Source organism: Balaenoptera musculus, chromosome 9 (assembly GCF_009873245.2).
Source record: "Balaenoptera musculus isolate JJ_BM4_2016_0621 chromosome 9, mBalMus1.pri.v3, whole genome shotgun sequence".
NCBI lineage: Eukaryota > Metazoa > Chordata > Mammalia > Artiodactyla > Balaenopteridae > Balaenoptera > Balaenoptera musculus.
The window spans coordinates 75,320,704-75,334,382 of record NC_045793.1 but is presented as its reverse complement, the minus strand read 5'-3'; the positions used below and the strand labels follow the sequence as shown (position 1 = coordinate 75,334,382).

Genomic DNA, 13,679 nt, shown 5'->3' with positions numbered 1-13,679 from the left:
TCTGACATAAACTGCAGCAAGATCTTTTTTGACCCACCTCCTAGAGTAATGAAAATAAAAACAAAAATAAACCAGTGGAACCTAATGAAACTTAAAAGCTTTTGCACAGCAAAGGAAACCGTAAACAAGATGAAAAGACAACCCTCAGAATGGGAGAAAATATTTGCAAATGAAGCAACTGACAAAGGATTAATCTCCAAAATATACAAACAGCTCATGTAGCTCATTATCAAAAAAACAAACAACCCAATCAAAAAACGGGCAGAAGAGCTAGACATTTCTCTAAAGAAGACATACAGTTGGCCAACAAACACGTGAAAAGATGCTCAACATCACTATTTCTAATAATTCAAATCAAAACTATAATGAGGTATCACCTCACACTAGTCAGAACGGTAATCTTCAAAAAATCTACAAACAATAAATGCTGGAGAGGGTGTGGGGAAAAGGGAACCCTCTTACACTGTTTGTGGGAATGTAAATTTATACAGCCACTATGCAGAACAGTATGGAGGTTCCTTAAAAAACTAAAAATAGAACTATCATATGACCCAGCAATCCCACTACTTGTCATATACCTAGAGAAAACCATTAATTCAAAAAGATACATGCACTCCCAATGTTCACTGCAGCACTATTTACAACAACCAGGACATGGAAGCAATCTAAATGTCCATCAAAAGAGGAATGGATAAAGAAGATGTGGTACACATACAATGGAATATTACTCAGCCATAAAAGAAACGAAATTGTGTCATTTGCAGAGACGTTGATGGACCTAGACTGTCATACAGAGTGAAGTCAGAAAGAGAAAAATAAATCTCGTATATTAACACATATATGTGGAATCCGGAAAAACGGTAAAGATCATCTTATTTGCAAAGCAGGAACAGAGACACAGATGTAGAGAACAAACATATGGATACCAAGGGCAAAGGGCAGGAGATGGGATGAATTGGGAGATTGGGATTGACATATATACACTATTACGTATAAAACAGGTAATTAATGAAAACCTACTGTATAGCACAGGGAACTCTACTTGGTGCTCTGTGGTGACCTAAATGGGAAGGAAATCCAAAAAAAGAGGGGATATACATATATGTACAGCTGATTCACTTTGCTGTACAGCAGAAACTGACACAACAGTGTAAAGCAAATATAATCCAGTTAAAAAAAAAAATCTATGATAAAGTAAAAAGCATTACTTTTTTGTTATTTTCTTTGACTCACTGTTGGCTCCTGGTTCCTGGTTCTGAGTTTGAAGTTCCTAGAAGTCCAAGAATCAAACTGGTACTACCACATAAAAAATTAAAAAAAATAGAAAAAGTTTACTACTTGCATTATCCCTTTTATACAATATCATCCTGATGCTTCCAAATGTGAATTTTTCAGATAACTGAAGTATACATTTTTAGTTTGATACAAACCTTTTGAAAAATTTATTCCTTACTAATCTCGTTTGGCAGAGAATTAATTTAACTGTTTCTTGATTCAGGAATTGTTACGAACACATATTATTACACTAGCCATGTCTTTACCTTAGGGTTTTACTATACAACGCGATCTACCCAAACACTATGTAAGCCTTGATCGCTACAGATTTAAAAAGAATTTTTGGCGTCTTCTGTTAGTAAATCAATGTACTTCCCTGCGTAGATCAATGTACTTCCCTGCTGCCTAACATCCCCTGCCCCTCACTTGGCTGTATCTAATCTGGCCTGGGTTTGGAAGTCCGATAACTAGTTGTTATAGTAATGTATTCATTATGTCCGTTAAGGTGCTGCATGAGATTTGCAGGGCTCTCCCAAGAGGAAAAGACAATAGCTTCTGCTTATAGACTGTGGCATCTATATACATGGCATACATTGCTTCTTAGTGTTTCTGTAAGCTTAAACAACATCTTAATTATGTTTTCATTTTTAGGTCTTCCTACAATTTCCTAACATTTATCGCTTAAAAATATTTAAGTAAAAAATGTCCCTAAATCAAATTTTAATTTCCATACATGTCTAGAGCAATGGCTACAAATTAACATGAAATTTGAATTGGTGTTCTTTGGCGGTACATTCAGAGAAATGGTGACCAGATTTTAATACCAGGAATTATGAAGAGTTGCCAATATGTTTTCTAGTGAGAAGCATTTACTTTCCAGTGTTCATCATTATAAAAAGGTTGATAGTTCAAACAATTTATTGCTGTTTTATAGCATACATAATTAAATGAAGAAACATGTTAAACTCAAGGGAATTTTTAATAGGTTACTTGCAATTGTTATTGCAGGCAACAACTTGTACATGATTTTATTTCCAAATCCACAAAAAACAAATTTTATACAAATCAGCACTGTAAAAATGTCAATTACAGCCCCAGAGGCTTTGCTGGCAGAATAATTGTCTAAATTCTAGGATATGGGAAACAGGTTTTTTTCTGGACTCTTTTTTTTTTTTTCTTTTTTTTTTTTACAAAAAAAAATTTACAAGTGAAATGTTACTACAAAACTTTTTATAAGGAATTTTTGCAAAACATTTACATTTTACCATCAACTATTTCTGTTTTAAAATCATTATGTAGATTTAATACCCTATGCTGCACATCAATTTATGTGGGATGACAACTTAGTGACATGCATAAAAAAACACCACAAGGCATTAAAATGAAGACTTAAATACAAATATTGTTGCAATAAAACAGTTATAAAATTGAAAAATAGGACCTAAACATCATGCTTATCTAAGTTTGACAAATTAACTTTTTCTCCTAGATTACACACTTTTATTACTGCTCTCATGAGAGTGTGATAAATAATGACTTAACATCAAGTTCTAATGTAATCAGCAACACATACACAAACCTAACCAAAGAAAGTATACTGTAAGAAAAAACTATTCTAACACTGGAGTTCTACCATGATAAATACATAGCTTTGCACTGATAATTACAATAAAGAAAAGTTTTATAACAGTGGCAAAGGGAATGAACAGTGAAATGTCATTAAACAAGACTCTACTGCACATCTGTGCCCTATTACTTATAACAGCTATATCCCACTGAGTCAAATAAAGGACACTGAAATTTACGATTCTTATAAGACAGAAGAGTGGATTCAGAATGGTATGCAGAACAGACTGTCAAAAGATTTCTAATTTCAGTGGTGAAATGTGCACCTGCTAACACAAATTAATATATTTTATATGCTATAAAGCTATCCAGATTCAGTTTGTTAAATTTATAATAGGCCTCATTGTTGATTAAAAAATAACTTCGATTTCTGAGGAGCATACATAGGTATGCATTAAAATTGGTTCATGGAATAATGGTGCAGAGAGCTCATACTCGGTATTAACAACAACAAAAAGTGTCACTCTGAGGAAACATGATTCAAACATTACGAAAGTTTCTTTGCATAAAAAAATTTATAGCACTGATTGTGTAGCATAATGATAGATAAAATATATATTTGATGTTTCAGCTCCTATATAATAAAATTAAAATTAATACTACCAAATGCTCCTCTGTACCAAACAAAGCAACAAACTGATTCTGATGTTTTAAAGCCAGATACATCAGTTGTTAAGAGTACGTTAAATAAAATATACAAAACAATTTACAAAATCCAACTAAAATTTAAAGACTTTGTTACAAGTCTACAAAAGCTTTAAGAAACTTGAAATTTATAACCACAGTGTAAAAATTTTTTTTTCCTTTAATCTCAAAGCTTTTTTATACAAACTGAAAGCACAAAAGACCTTCAGTTTTATATAACGCTACAAAGGGCTGGCCTAAAGTGTACATAGTGTAAACAGTGATCATTACAGTATTTCTCCTTCATCAAAAATACAAGAAACATCACAATTTCGGAAGAGAATTCGCATGAGTAGTACTTTTCCTGAAATAATAGGGAATGCACAAGAAAACATACACCTATATTCAAACAATCCCCAAACTAATGGTGTTAATAAACCGAGCAGTTAAAAACTTTAGTTTTCAAATGGTCAATGCCAATTCCATTATAATTCTTTGTAAATATATTTTTAAAATATGAAATATCTTACTAATATTTAAGCTACTGGTATACTCCCAATTTTTTTTATATGAAACTTTTGGCCATCTTTCCTATTAAGACCCTTGTATAAACAATGAAATATTTTTTCTTTAGTCACTAATTGACTGAAATTATTCTGATTTTTAAAAAATAATTTTTGTTTCATAGTATCACATCTGTTATATATTTGTTAGGCTGTCTTCTTAGGGAAAATTCAGTTATTGGCATAACATAAAGACATTACTGTGTTATAAATTCTTAATCAGCCTCTAACACAGTGCTAGAAATAAAATGGGATTCGCTAATTTTTAGTAAAGAGGAAAACAGAAATTGTAATGCAGTTAAAAGATAATTTTCTGCTGGCCTTAAAAAAAGTGTGATAATTCTTTCTTTGGCTACCAAGTCAAAGCATAAAGAATTTTGCACATTGTCAACATAACTCATATTTACAGAATATGAAACTACAGAACGATTTAAACTCTATGCAAATATTTCCAATATAAACATTTAAAATGAACTTTGTGGTTCAACCTAGGGTTAGGAATATAATCAATCCTAACTTCAAAACCTTACCTGTTAAACTGCCTCATTTTATTTTTCTGAAGCTATTATGAGTTTTGTTTTCCCCCTAGTATTTTCCTAAGGTTTCAATCTAAAATTTAACCTAAGGTTTAGCTCTAAGTTCCCCTTGTGTCTCCAAATGGAGAAAGTACTTGGACTTCACTGATTGTCTGCATACGCACTACTACAATGTAGTGGTAATAAAGATCTGAGATAGCCTCTCAGATTACTTTTTTGGAACTTACCTAATTCAGCTGTTGAAGAATTTCTAATATTTAGAAAAGACGGCCAAAACTATTTTCAGTTGATTTTCCAAAAATCAAGCTAAGGAAATAAAGTATTATCTCTATCATCAGTTAACTATTTGTTTTCTGTGCTATTGCAAAAAAAAATAAATCCACATAAATTATTACTGACTGAATTTATAACAAAGTACTTTCAAAGAAAACAAGTCCAATTAAGGTCCAGCCTGCAAACTACTGAGGTCTGTCTTTTTAAACACGTTAACACATGATGTTAAGAAAGGGGAAGATTCAGTTTAAAAATTATGTGATAGATCTCCAAATAACTACAACATATAATATGGAGGAAATACTTTTCTATCTGTTTCCAGTACATCAGTTTGCTTTTTATATTTTTAAAAATTCAACACTTCATGTGCTGACCCAAAATCTTGGAATACTTAAAGAAGCCAAGAATGAAAACATGATTTCCTACTTTGTAATTCACCTGACCAGCCCATTTCCAGATTTTCAAATGTGTGTAAACTTAAGTGCAGCACTAGAGGTCTCTGTTATAAATAACTTTTCAGAATTCTTCCATGTTGGTTGAAACATTGGGAGTTGCTGGGTTTGAATCTTGAGAAATGGCTGCAACTGTGACAATTCTTGGGGAGCCAAGCACCTCTGTTACAGATGAGTCCAGTTCTCCGGAGGTAACAATGGCAAGAGCTGTCCCACCACCTTTCTTATTCTGGTGTGTTTTGACGTGTTTGGAGAGATGATCACTCCGCATAAATCTTTTAGAACATTCCGGACATTCAAATCTCTTTTCACCTAAACAGAAAAACAGTAAATGAATAGTAATTCACTTTATCTAAATGAAATTATAATTTAAAATAATTTATCTTCTGGTCATACTATACTTTTGAGTAGTTGCAAAATACTTCATGTTTTTATTTTAAAATGCCATCAAACACACAGTGCAGTACATGACTTTAAAGTCATGATTCTGCTAAGAACTGAAAATAAAAGCTGTTTCCTCAGTTTCCTTATCTACAAAATAAGAGGGTTTCTAACAGATGATCTCAAAAATCTCTTCCAGGTATAACAATACATAATGTTCAAGGCTCATGTCCGCCCTTCCTTAAAAACGATTGTCTAGGTTTTGAATATAATGCCTAGAAGCAGGAAATACCTTAGAACTACTTCAAATAAAATCAGTTAATAATTTTGTAGTGTACTGAGTTTCTTCACAAGGCAAAAATGAGAGTCGGGCAAACACTACATTTCAAATTTAACAGAGTTTTTAGGTCTCGCAGAATTAAGACTATTAGGTTCTGGTACACGGACTGATCCTCATACATTCTCTCTTTAAGTTATAAGATAGTTCTACTGGAATTAACTACTTCTGTATTTAAGAAAAAAGTCCTTTCATTTTTGTGTATAATGGGTGGGGCACATAAAAATTTGGTTAATTGGTATATCGTCACGTTCATAATGGATAAACTATTAGCTTTAGTCCTTCCCTTAAAATTGTTACTTAAGGGAAAGAAGCAATGTTTTCCCAGTCTGATAGTAGAACTTGGATAATAAGAAAATTCAATTCAGCTGACTTATTTTACCTGGCCCTGCTTTTGACTAATAGAAAATCTATAGGTTCAAGTTTGCCCATGTCAGATATTATCCCCTATTCTTTATATGTTTGTTTTATCCAAAAAAAATTGCATTTGAGGTGTCTCATTGAACTTTTCTTTCTCTTTCAGTCTTGAAAAATTAAATGAAAGGATAAATAAATGGTTGAGACAAAATTCTTAAAGACATTAAAAATAAAGGCAGTTAAGGTTTAAGGTAAAACGACTTGCATCTTATGAATGCTAACAGCCAGACAAGGGCTAAAAACAATTATGAGGGTTTATGTTTAGGATCAATCTTGAACTCTTTTATCTTTCAAGTTTCCCATTTTACTTCAAAAGAAAAATTCTAAGTGTACAAATTTAAAAGCTGGAAGAAATTTTAAGGATCTTATTTTACATTTTCATTTTATAGATGAGTAAGCTGGGGCTCAGAAATTAATTAATTTGCTTGGGAATCATACAATTTATTAATATCAGAGCAGAATTCAAGGCACCTGGCTTCTAGTTCAGGCTTTTTGTACTAAATCACCTGTAGTAGAGACCTCTGTTCTTTTACAGCAACAGTGGCCAAGAATAATCAGAAAGAAATCAGGTAGTGATGGCTTGAAGGCACGAGATCATTCAGTAAACACTGAATCAATGGGTGATCAACTTGTACACACTGGCTGTTTAATAAACATTTGTTAGCTGTGATATTCATGAGCTCAGTCATTTTTCAACAAATATTTGTGGAACATCTGTAATGTGCCAGGCACTGGTGATACAAATCTGAACAAGTCAGAGTCTCTGACTTGAAGAAGCTTCCGTTATCTTAAGAGAGTCATTTGTAACCACATGGAGCTACTGGTACCAAATGAGAAAGAAATTCAAGTCCCCTGCTACTCAGCAGCAAACTGTAAGATAAATGAGAAATGATGGGGACATGGTTTGTGTGTGGACTTTCTAGCCTACTCCTAAGAGGTGTGGGTATCCAATTAATTTCAAGCAATGAAAGTTGGCTAGAATCTCAAAATAAGTAAATAATGTTGTACAATTCAACTATCGTTAGGGGAATGACATTTCAGTTTATTAACCTTTTCCACAAAGAAGTGTGTTTTCTGTGGTGTAAGATAATTTCTGAATTTCTTACCTCTTAGCAAACATTCTCATTATACTTTATAATATATGGATACAGGGAGGTACAGGGTTCTTGTACTAACTAAATATACTATAATATCTTTTTTGTATTTATATTTATAATTATTTTAATTATTTTTATAATTATTTTTAGTAGGGTTAATACTTTTTATAATTAATGCAACTAATTATCAAAACTGTTGATATTAGTTACTTACGGTGGGCAAAATGCCCCAATCCCCCACAAAGATGTCTGTGCCCTAATCCCTGGAACTTGTGAATACGTTTTATTACATGGCAAAAGGGATGTAACTAAGTTTATAAAGGTTAACAAAGGGAGAGTGTTCTGAATTATCTGCGTGGGCCCAATCTAATCACATAAGTTCTTAAAAGGAGACCGCTTTCTTCAGCTGGAGTCAGAGAGATGCAGCAAGAGAAATCAGAGAAATCAGAAGTGTGAGAGGAACTTGACCTGCTGTTGCTGGAGGGGTGCCACGTGGAAAGTGTGAGAAGGAACGTGGGTCACCTCCAGGAGCAAACGCCAGCCCCACTGCCACCCTGCTGACAGGCAGCAAGAACACAGGGACCTACGCACTACAACAGCAACCGCTAAATCTGGCTGACAGCGTAAGTCTGGAAGCAGATGCTCCCCCAGGGCCTCCGGGAGGGAACACAGCCCAGCCAACACCTTGATCTCACCTTTGTGAGAGGCTAAGCAGAGGACCCCGGCTGAGCCTACTAGGACTTCAGACTTAAACAGTGATATAAAAATGTGTGTTGGGGCTTCCCTGGTGGCGCAGTGGTTGAGAATCTGCCTGCCAATGCAGGGGACACGGGTTCGAGCCCTGGTCTGGGAAGATCCCACATGCCGCGGAGCAACTGGGCCCGTGAGCCACAACTACTGAGCCTGCGTGTCTGGAGCCTGTGCTCCGCAACAAGAGAGGCCGTGACAGTGAGAGGCCCGCGCACAGCGATGAAGAGTGGCCCCCGCTCGCCGCAACTAGAGAAAGCCCTCGCACAGAAACGAAGACCCAACACAGCCAAATAAATAAATTAATTTAAAAAAAAAAAGTTTCTGTGGTGTCTGTCCTGTGGAAAGCACAAATACAACTCACATAGTGCCTAGCCAAAAAGATATAGATTTAAAGCACAAGAGGGCCAAAACAATTTACTAGAATAATGAAACAAACAAACAAAAAAAAAGTGTGTTGTTTTAAGCTCTTAAATTTGTGGTAGTTTGCTGTGGGAGCAATAGAGAACTGATAGTTATATAAGATATAGTCTTGAAAAAGGTAAAGCCTAATTAAAAAAATTACAGCTGATCTGTTACACGGATCAAGATCCGTGAAATATCTGCATCACAACTACAAAAGCATAACAAGAAGAAATTCCAAATTTTATTTCTCTAAGAAAATCTCAAGGATGTAAGCAAAATGATTTTGGTTTAATATACTGAATATAGAAAAAAAATTGCTCATTTCACCTATATTATTAATAAAATGCCAAGCTGTATTACACAACTATTAAAATATGGTAGTATTTTAAAAGGATTTAAGTAGAAGATTCATATTTAGAAATTATGTAGATTATTTCCTAACATGATAATAACAGTAATTTCTCTCAGAAAAAAAATTTGCTGAGATTTTCAAATGGAATCATAGACTTGAAAGGAAAAATGGAACTAAATCAGATCTTTTAAGCTTTATGTATTTGAGGTACCCATCAAGAGCCAATTATCTAGCTGCCATAGTTCTGCCTATAATCTCATTTTCAAAGTGTTATCCTCAAACTAAAGCTAATATATAAAACACACTTTATGGATTATTGATGTTATTTCTAAGTTTGTCATTTGATAACATACCTGCATATTTATCAATTAAAATAATTTCAGGAGTGAACTGAGGGACTATATTAGCTTCCAAGGGCTACTATAAAAAAACAAAAACAAAAAATCACAAACTGGGTGGCTTAAAAACAACAGATATTCACTCTCTCACAGTTATGGAGCTAGATGCCCAAAATCAAGGTGTCAGTAGTGCAATGCTCCCATCAAAGGCTCTAGAGAAGAATCCTTCCTTGCCTCGTCCTAGCTGCTGGTGACTTCTGGCAATCCTTGGCATTCATCGGCTTGTAGGTGCAGCTCTCCAATCTTTGCCTCTGTCTTCACATGGCCTTTTCCCCTGTGTCTCTGTGTCTTCTCCCTTTCTTACATGGATGCCAGTCATTGGATTTAGGGTTCGCTAGGTCCTAATCCTAGGCACTAGGCATAGTATGACTTCATCTTAATTCATCTCATCTGCAAATAACTATTTCCCAAGAAGGTCACATTCAGATACTGGGGATTAGGACTTAAACATATCTTTCTGGGAGACACAATTCAACCCACTACAGGGACATTTTTAAATGTCTGGCATTTGTTACAGCTAAGTAAAAGACACACCCTTTGCTCAATGAATAACTTCAACTAAACGTCCATTTGTAGCACATATACAATTTCTTACCAGACTTTTATATATAACTCACTCTACAGAAATCATATTTTGATTTGTTCTAAAAAACCTCATTATTCAAACTGAGAAACTTGTAGTCCCTGGATCCCTCCAATGTCTATCAGGAGGGACCTAACAGTACCTCCTGGACACTCTCCCTTACCTACTCAGCCTAGAATATCTAAATGAATATTTTCATAAGTACACTCAATTCTCCTCTATCATTACCTGTGGATAAAAGCAAATTAAAAGGGGGAGGAATGATAATTTGAGAGAAGTTATGTGGCTTAAATTTTCTTGAAGGACAAGACAGAGTAAGGGGAAGTTAACTGGGAGTGACAAGGGAATTAAGAAGAAGACTTAAGGAGGTTTAGGTAATTGCTAAGGTAATGAGGAAGCTGAAAAAAAGAATAAGATTGATAGGCTGTTCTGAGAGACTGGCTGAGATTTGAGACCATAAATTTGTAGATATCAAATGTGCATCATGAGTAATTTTTCATTTCTTCCTTCAGCAATTATCTACTCAAATATAGAAGCCCTTTGGTCATTTCATTATAAACACTTTTTCAAAAGGCAATCTTATCTACTCTAATGGTTTTAACTATCATCTATAAATGGATGGGTACATCAAGATCCAGATTCCTAAACTATGAATTTAACATCTCCAAGATGTGCCATAGAAAGCATCATCACTCAACATGTCACAAACAGAACTCATTAACCTTCCAGTCCTTATAATTCTCAGAAATAAAGGGGAAAAGTCCCCCAAACTATGAAAGAGGTAATGTCAGTAAACATGGTGATCTCCAAGAATCCACTCCTCTGTGAAAGGAATCAGAAACTGGGAGAAAACAATCAAATCAACCCTTTCAGACTCTGGAAATTAATCAAGGCTTCCAGTAACTCAGGGAGTGTTTAATAAAGAAAATGGCTGAATCTTGGTAAGAAGAGCAAGTTTTGTGGTGTTTTAACTTGCCTAGTTCCATTTTCTACTCCCCAGCAGCCTGGTAGTCACCAGAGGGAACAGAACAGAGCTGGAGCCCTTTCAAAACTTCTTTCCCAAAGAATCATCATTGTTTCTTTGGAGGACCCCACTTAAAATACTTTTGTATTTAACTTTCCTTGGAAGTACCCCAATGCAAAAAGTCTTCTTCCAGGGGTAGAGAAGGGCATGTGTTTGTCTAAAACAATTATAGGAAAGTGTTTTAACTTCATGGATGTCCAAAACAATGAATAATACTTGGGCCAAACAATAAACAGACTAAACAAAAAGCTTAAAAGAAAAAGTTGACATACTCCTTGGAATCTAAAAGGCCACATACATGCTTAGGGCTGTGAGTCTACTCAGGAGAGGGCTGAGAAGAACCAAACTCTCACTTATGCCTATCCTTTGAGGCTCTGCAAAAGCAGAAAGTGAAGGCTATGGTAGCATTGTCAACTGTCTGACTGAGTGTTGATGGGGGCCCCAACATGCACACAAAGCCTCTCAGCAAAGAGGGAGAGATTTATTGGTCCTAGGTTTTTAAAAGAAAGAATATTTGAAGAAATGATGGCTGAAAACTCCCTAAATTTGATGAAAAACATTAATATACACATTGAAGAAGCTCAGTTAACTTCAAGTAAGTTAAATGAAAAGAAATTCACACGGAGACACAATAATCAAACTGTTTAAAGTGAAAAACAAAGACAGACTCTAGAAGGCATCAAGAGGGAAGTGACTCATCATCTACAAGGGATCATCATTAAGAAAAAAGCTGATTTTTTTCATCAGAGATCATGGAGGTGTGAAAGCAATGGGATGATATATTCAAAGAGATAAAAGGAAAAAACCTGTCAATCAAGAATTCTATATACAGAAAAACTATCTTTCAAAAATAAGGAGAAATTAAGATGTTCCCAGATTAATAAAAACTGAAGGAATCTGTCACTAGCAGATCTGCACCTATAAGAAATACTAAAGGGAGTCCTTCAGGCTGAAATGAAAAGACACTAAATGATAACTGGAATACACATGAAGAAATAAAGAATACCAGGTAAAGTAACTACATAGATAAATATAAAAGACAGTATTTTTTACTCATTTTTCCCCTATCTAGTTTAAAACAAAACTGCATAAAACAGTAATTACAAATCTGTGTTGATGGGTACAATATACAAAGATGTAATTAGTAAAAAAAAAACAGCAGAAGTAGAGGCAGAGCTATGTAGGAGAAAAGCTTTTGCATGCTATTGAAATAAAGTTGGTATTAATCCAAACTAGACTGTTACAAGATGTGAACTGCAATCCCCAAAGCAGGCAACCACTAAGAAAATAACTTAAAAAAACATACATACATACATATGTATATATATGTTATATATAAATATATATATGCACACATATATACATACACATACATATATTAAAAGAAATTACAAGGTAATTAAAATAACACATGAGCAATATTTGTTTAACACAAAATGTCAATAATGGAGAAACACAGGAACAAAAAAGATAAAAGACATGAAGACAAATAGAAAACAAATATCAAAATGGCAGAAGTCCTTAGCAGTAATTGCATTAAACATGAATGTATTAAATTTACGCTCCAATCAAAAGGCAGAAATTGACAGAATGGATTAAGAAAAAAACATGATACAACTATAGGCTTTCTAGCAGAGGCTCACTTTACATTCAAAGACAGGAATAGGCTAAAAGTAAAAGGACAGAAAACTGATATATTGTGCAAATAGAGAGTCGGAATGGCTACATTAATACTAGAACAATAAGATAAAAATTACTACTAGAGACAAGGAAGGATACTTTATAACAATAAAAGTGTCACTCCACCAAGAAGATATAACAATTAGAAACATATATGTACCTAACAACAGAGCCCCAAACCATAAGCAAAATCGACAGAATTGAAGGGAGATACACAATTCTACATTATACCTATCCCTTTCCTGTATTCTCCATTTCAACTGGTAGTAGTCATCATTGGTACCTTTCATCTCTTTTCTCACATCTAATTAATCACCAAGTCCTGTCAATTTTATTACACAAACATCTCTTAAACTGGTCCCAAATATACCCTACAACTTCTGTTTTAGTTGGTATCTTACCAAAAGTCCTTACTATCTTTGATGATTGGTCTCAAAATTATTCCCTATAAATTTATCCTCCATACAAATACTAAATGGTCTGAAAGGAAAAGGTGACCATCTGATTATCTGTTGAAAACTTTCAATGGTTCCTCATTTCCTATGGCTGCAGAAAAAAACAAAATCAAATAGTACATAACATCCACTGACCTCTGCCTACCTTTTCTGTTTTATCTATTGCCACAAATATCATGGTTCCCAAACACTGAACTGCTTGTAGGTTCTGACATATCATACTTTCTTTCTTGTATGAATTAGATTCTAGTCCAGGTGACTCTGCTCCACCTCCCAGTCATATAATTTTAGGCAACTTCTCTCTCCAATTCTTGGTTTCTTCATTTTTAGCTGGGAATAACAGAAATACCTATTTCATGTTATTGCTCTAAGGATAAAATGAGAAAATGGATTTTAAAAAAGCATTTAGAAACCCAGAACACTGAAGGGGATCAGATATGTTAACTACTACTGT

General features: G+C 34.3%; 1 protein-coding gene across 3 annotated transcripts in view; it reads right to left on the bottom strand.

The window, feature by feature from the left end:
• Nucleotides 1-2,220: 2,220 nt before the first annotated feature.
• The window catches only part of SP4 (Sp4 transcription factor), a 79,651-nt gene continuing 68,192 nt past the window's right edge, over nt 2,221-13,679 (bottom strand). For 2 of the 3 annotated variants that reach the window (XM_036864101.1, XM_036864103.1), the window contains one exon: nt 2,221-5,661. In XM_036864101.1, coding sequence (XP_036719996.1) covers nt 5,414-5,661 — 248 coding nt within the window. In that variant the 3' untranslated portion in view covers nt 2,221-5,413. Of the gene's footprint in view, nt 5,662-13,213; nt 13,593-13,679 lie in introns of those variants that run through there. The other variant, XM_036864102.1, reaches the window with a different exon arrangement.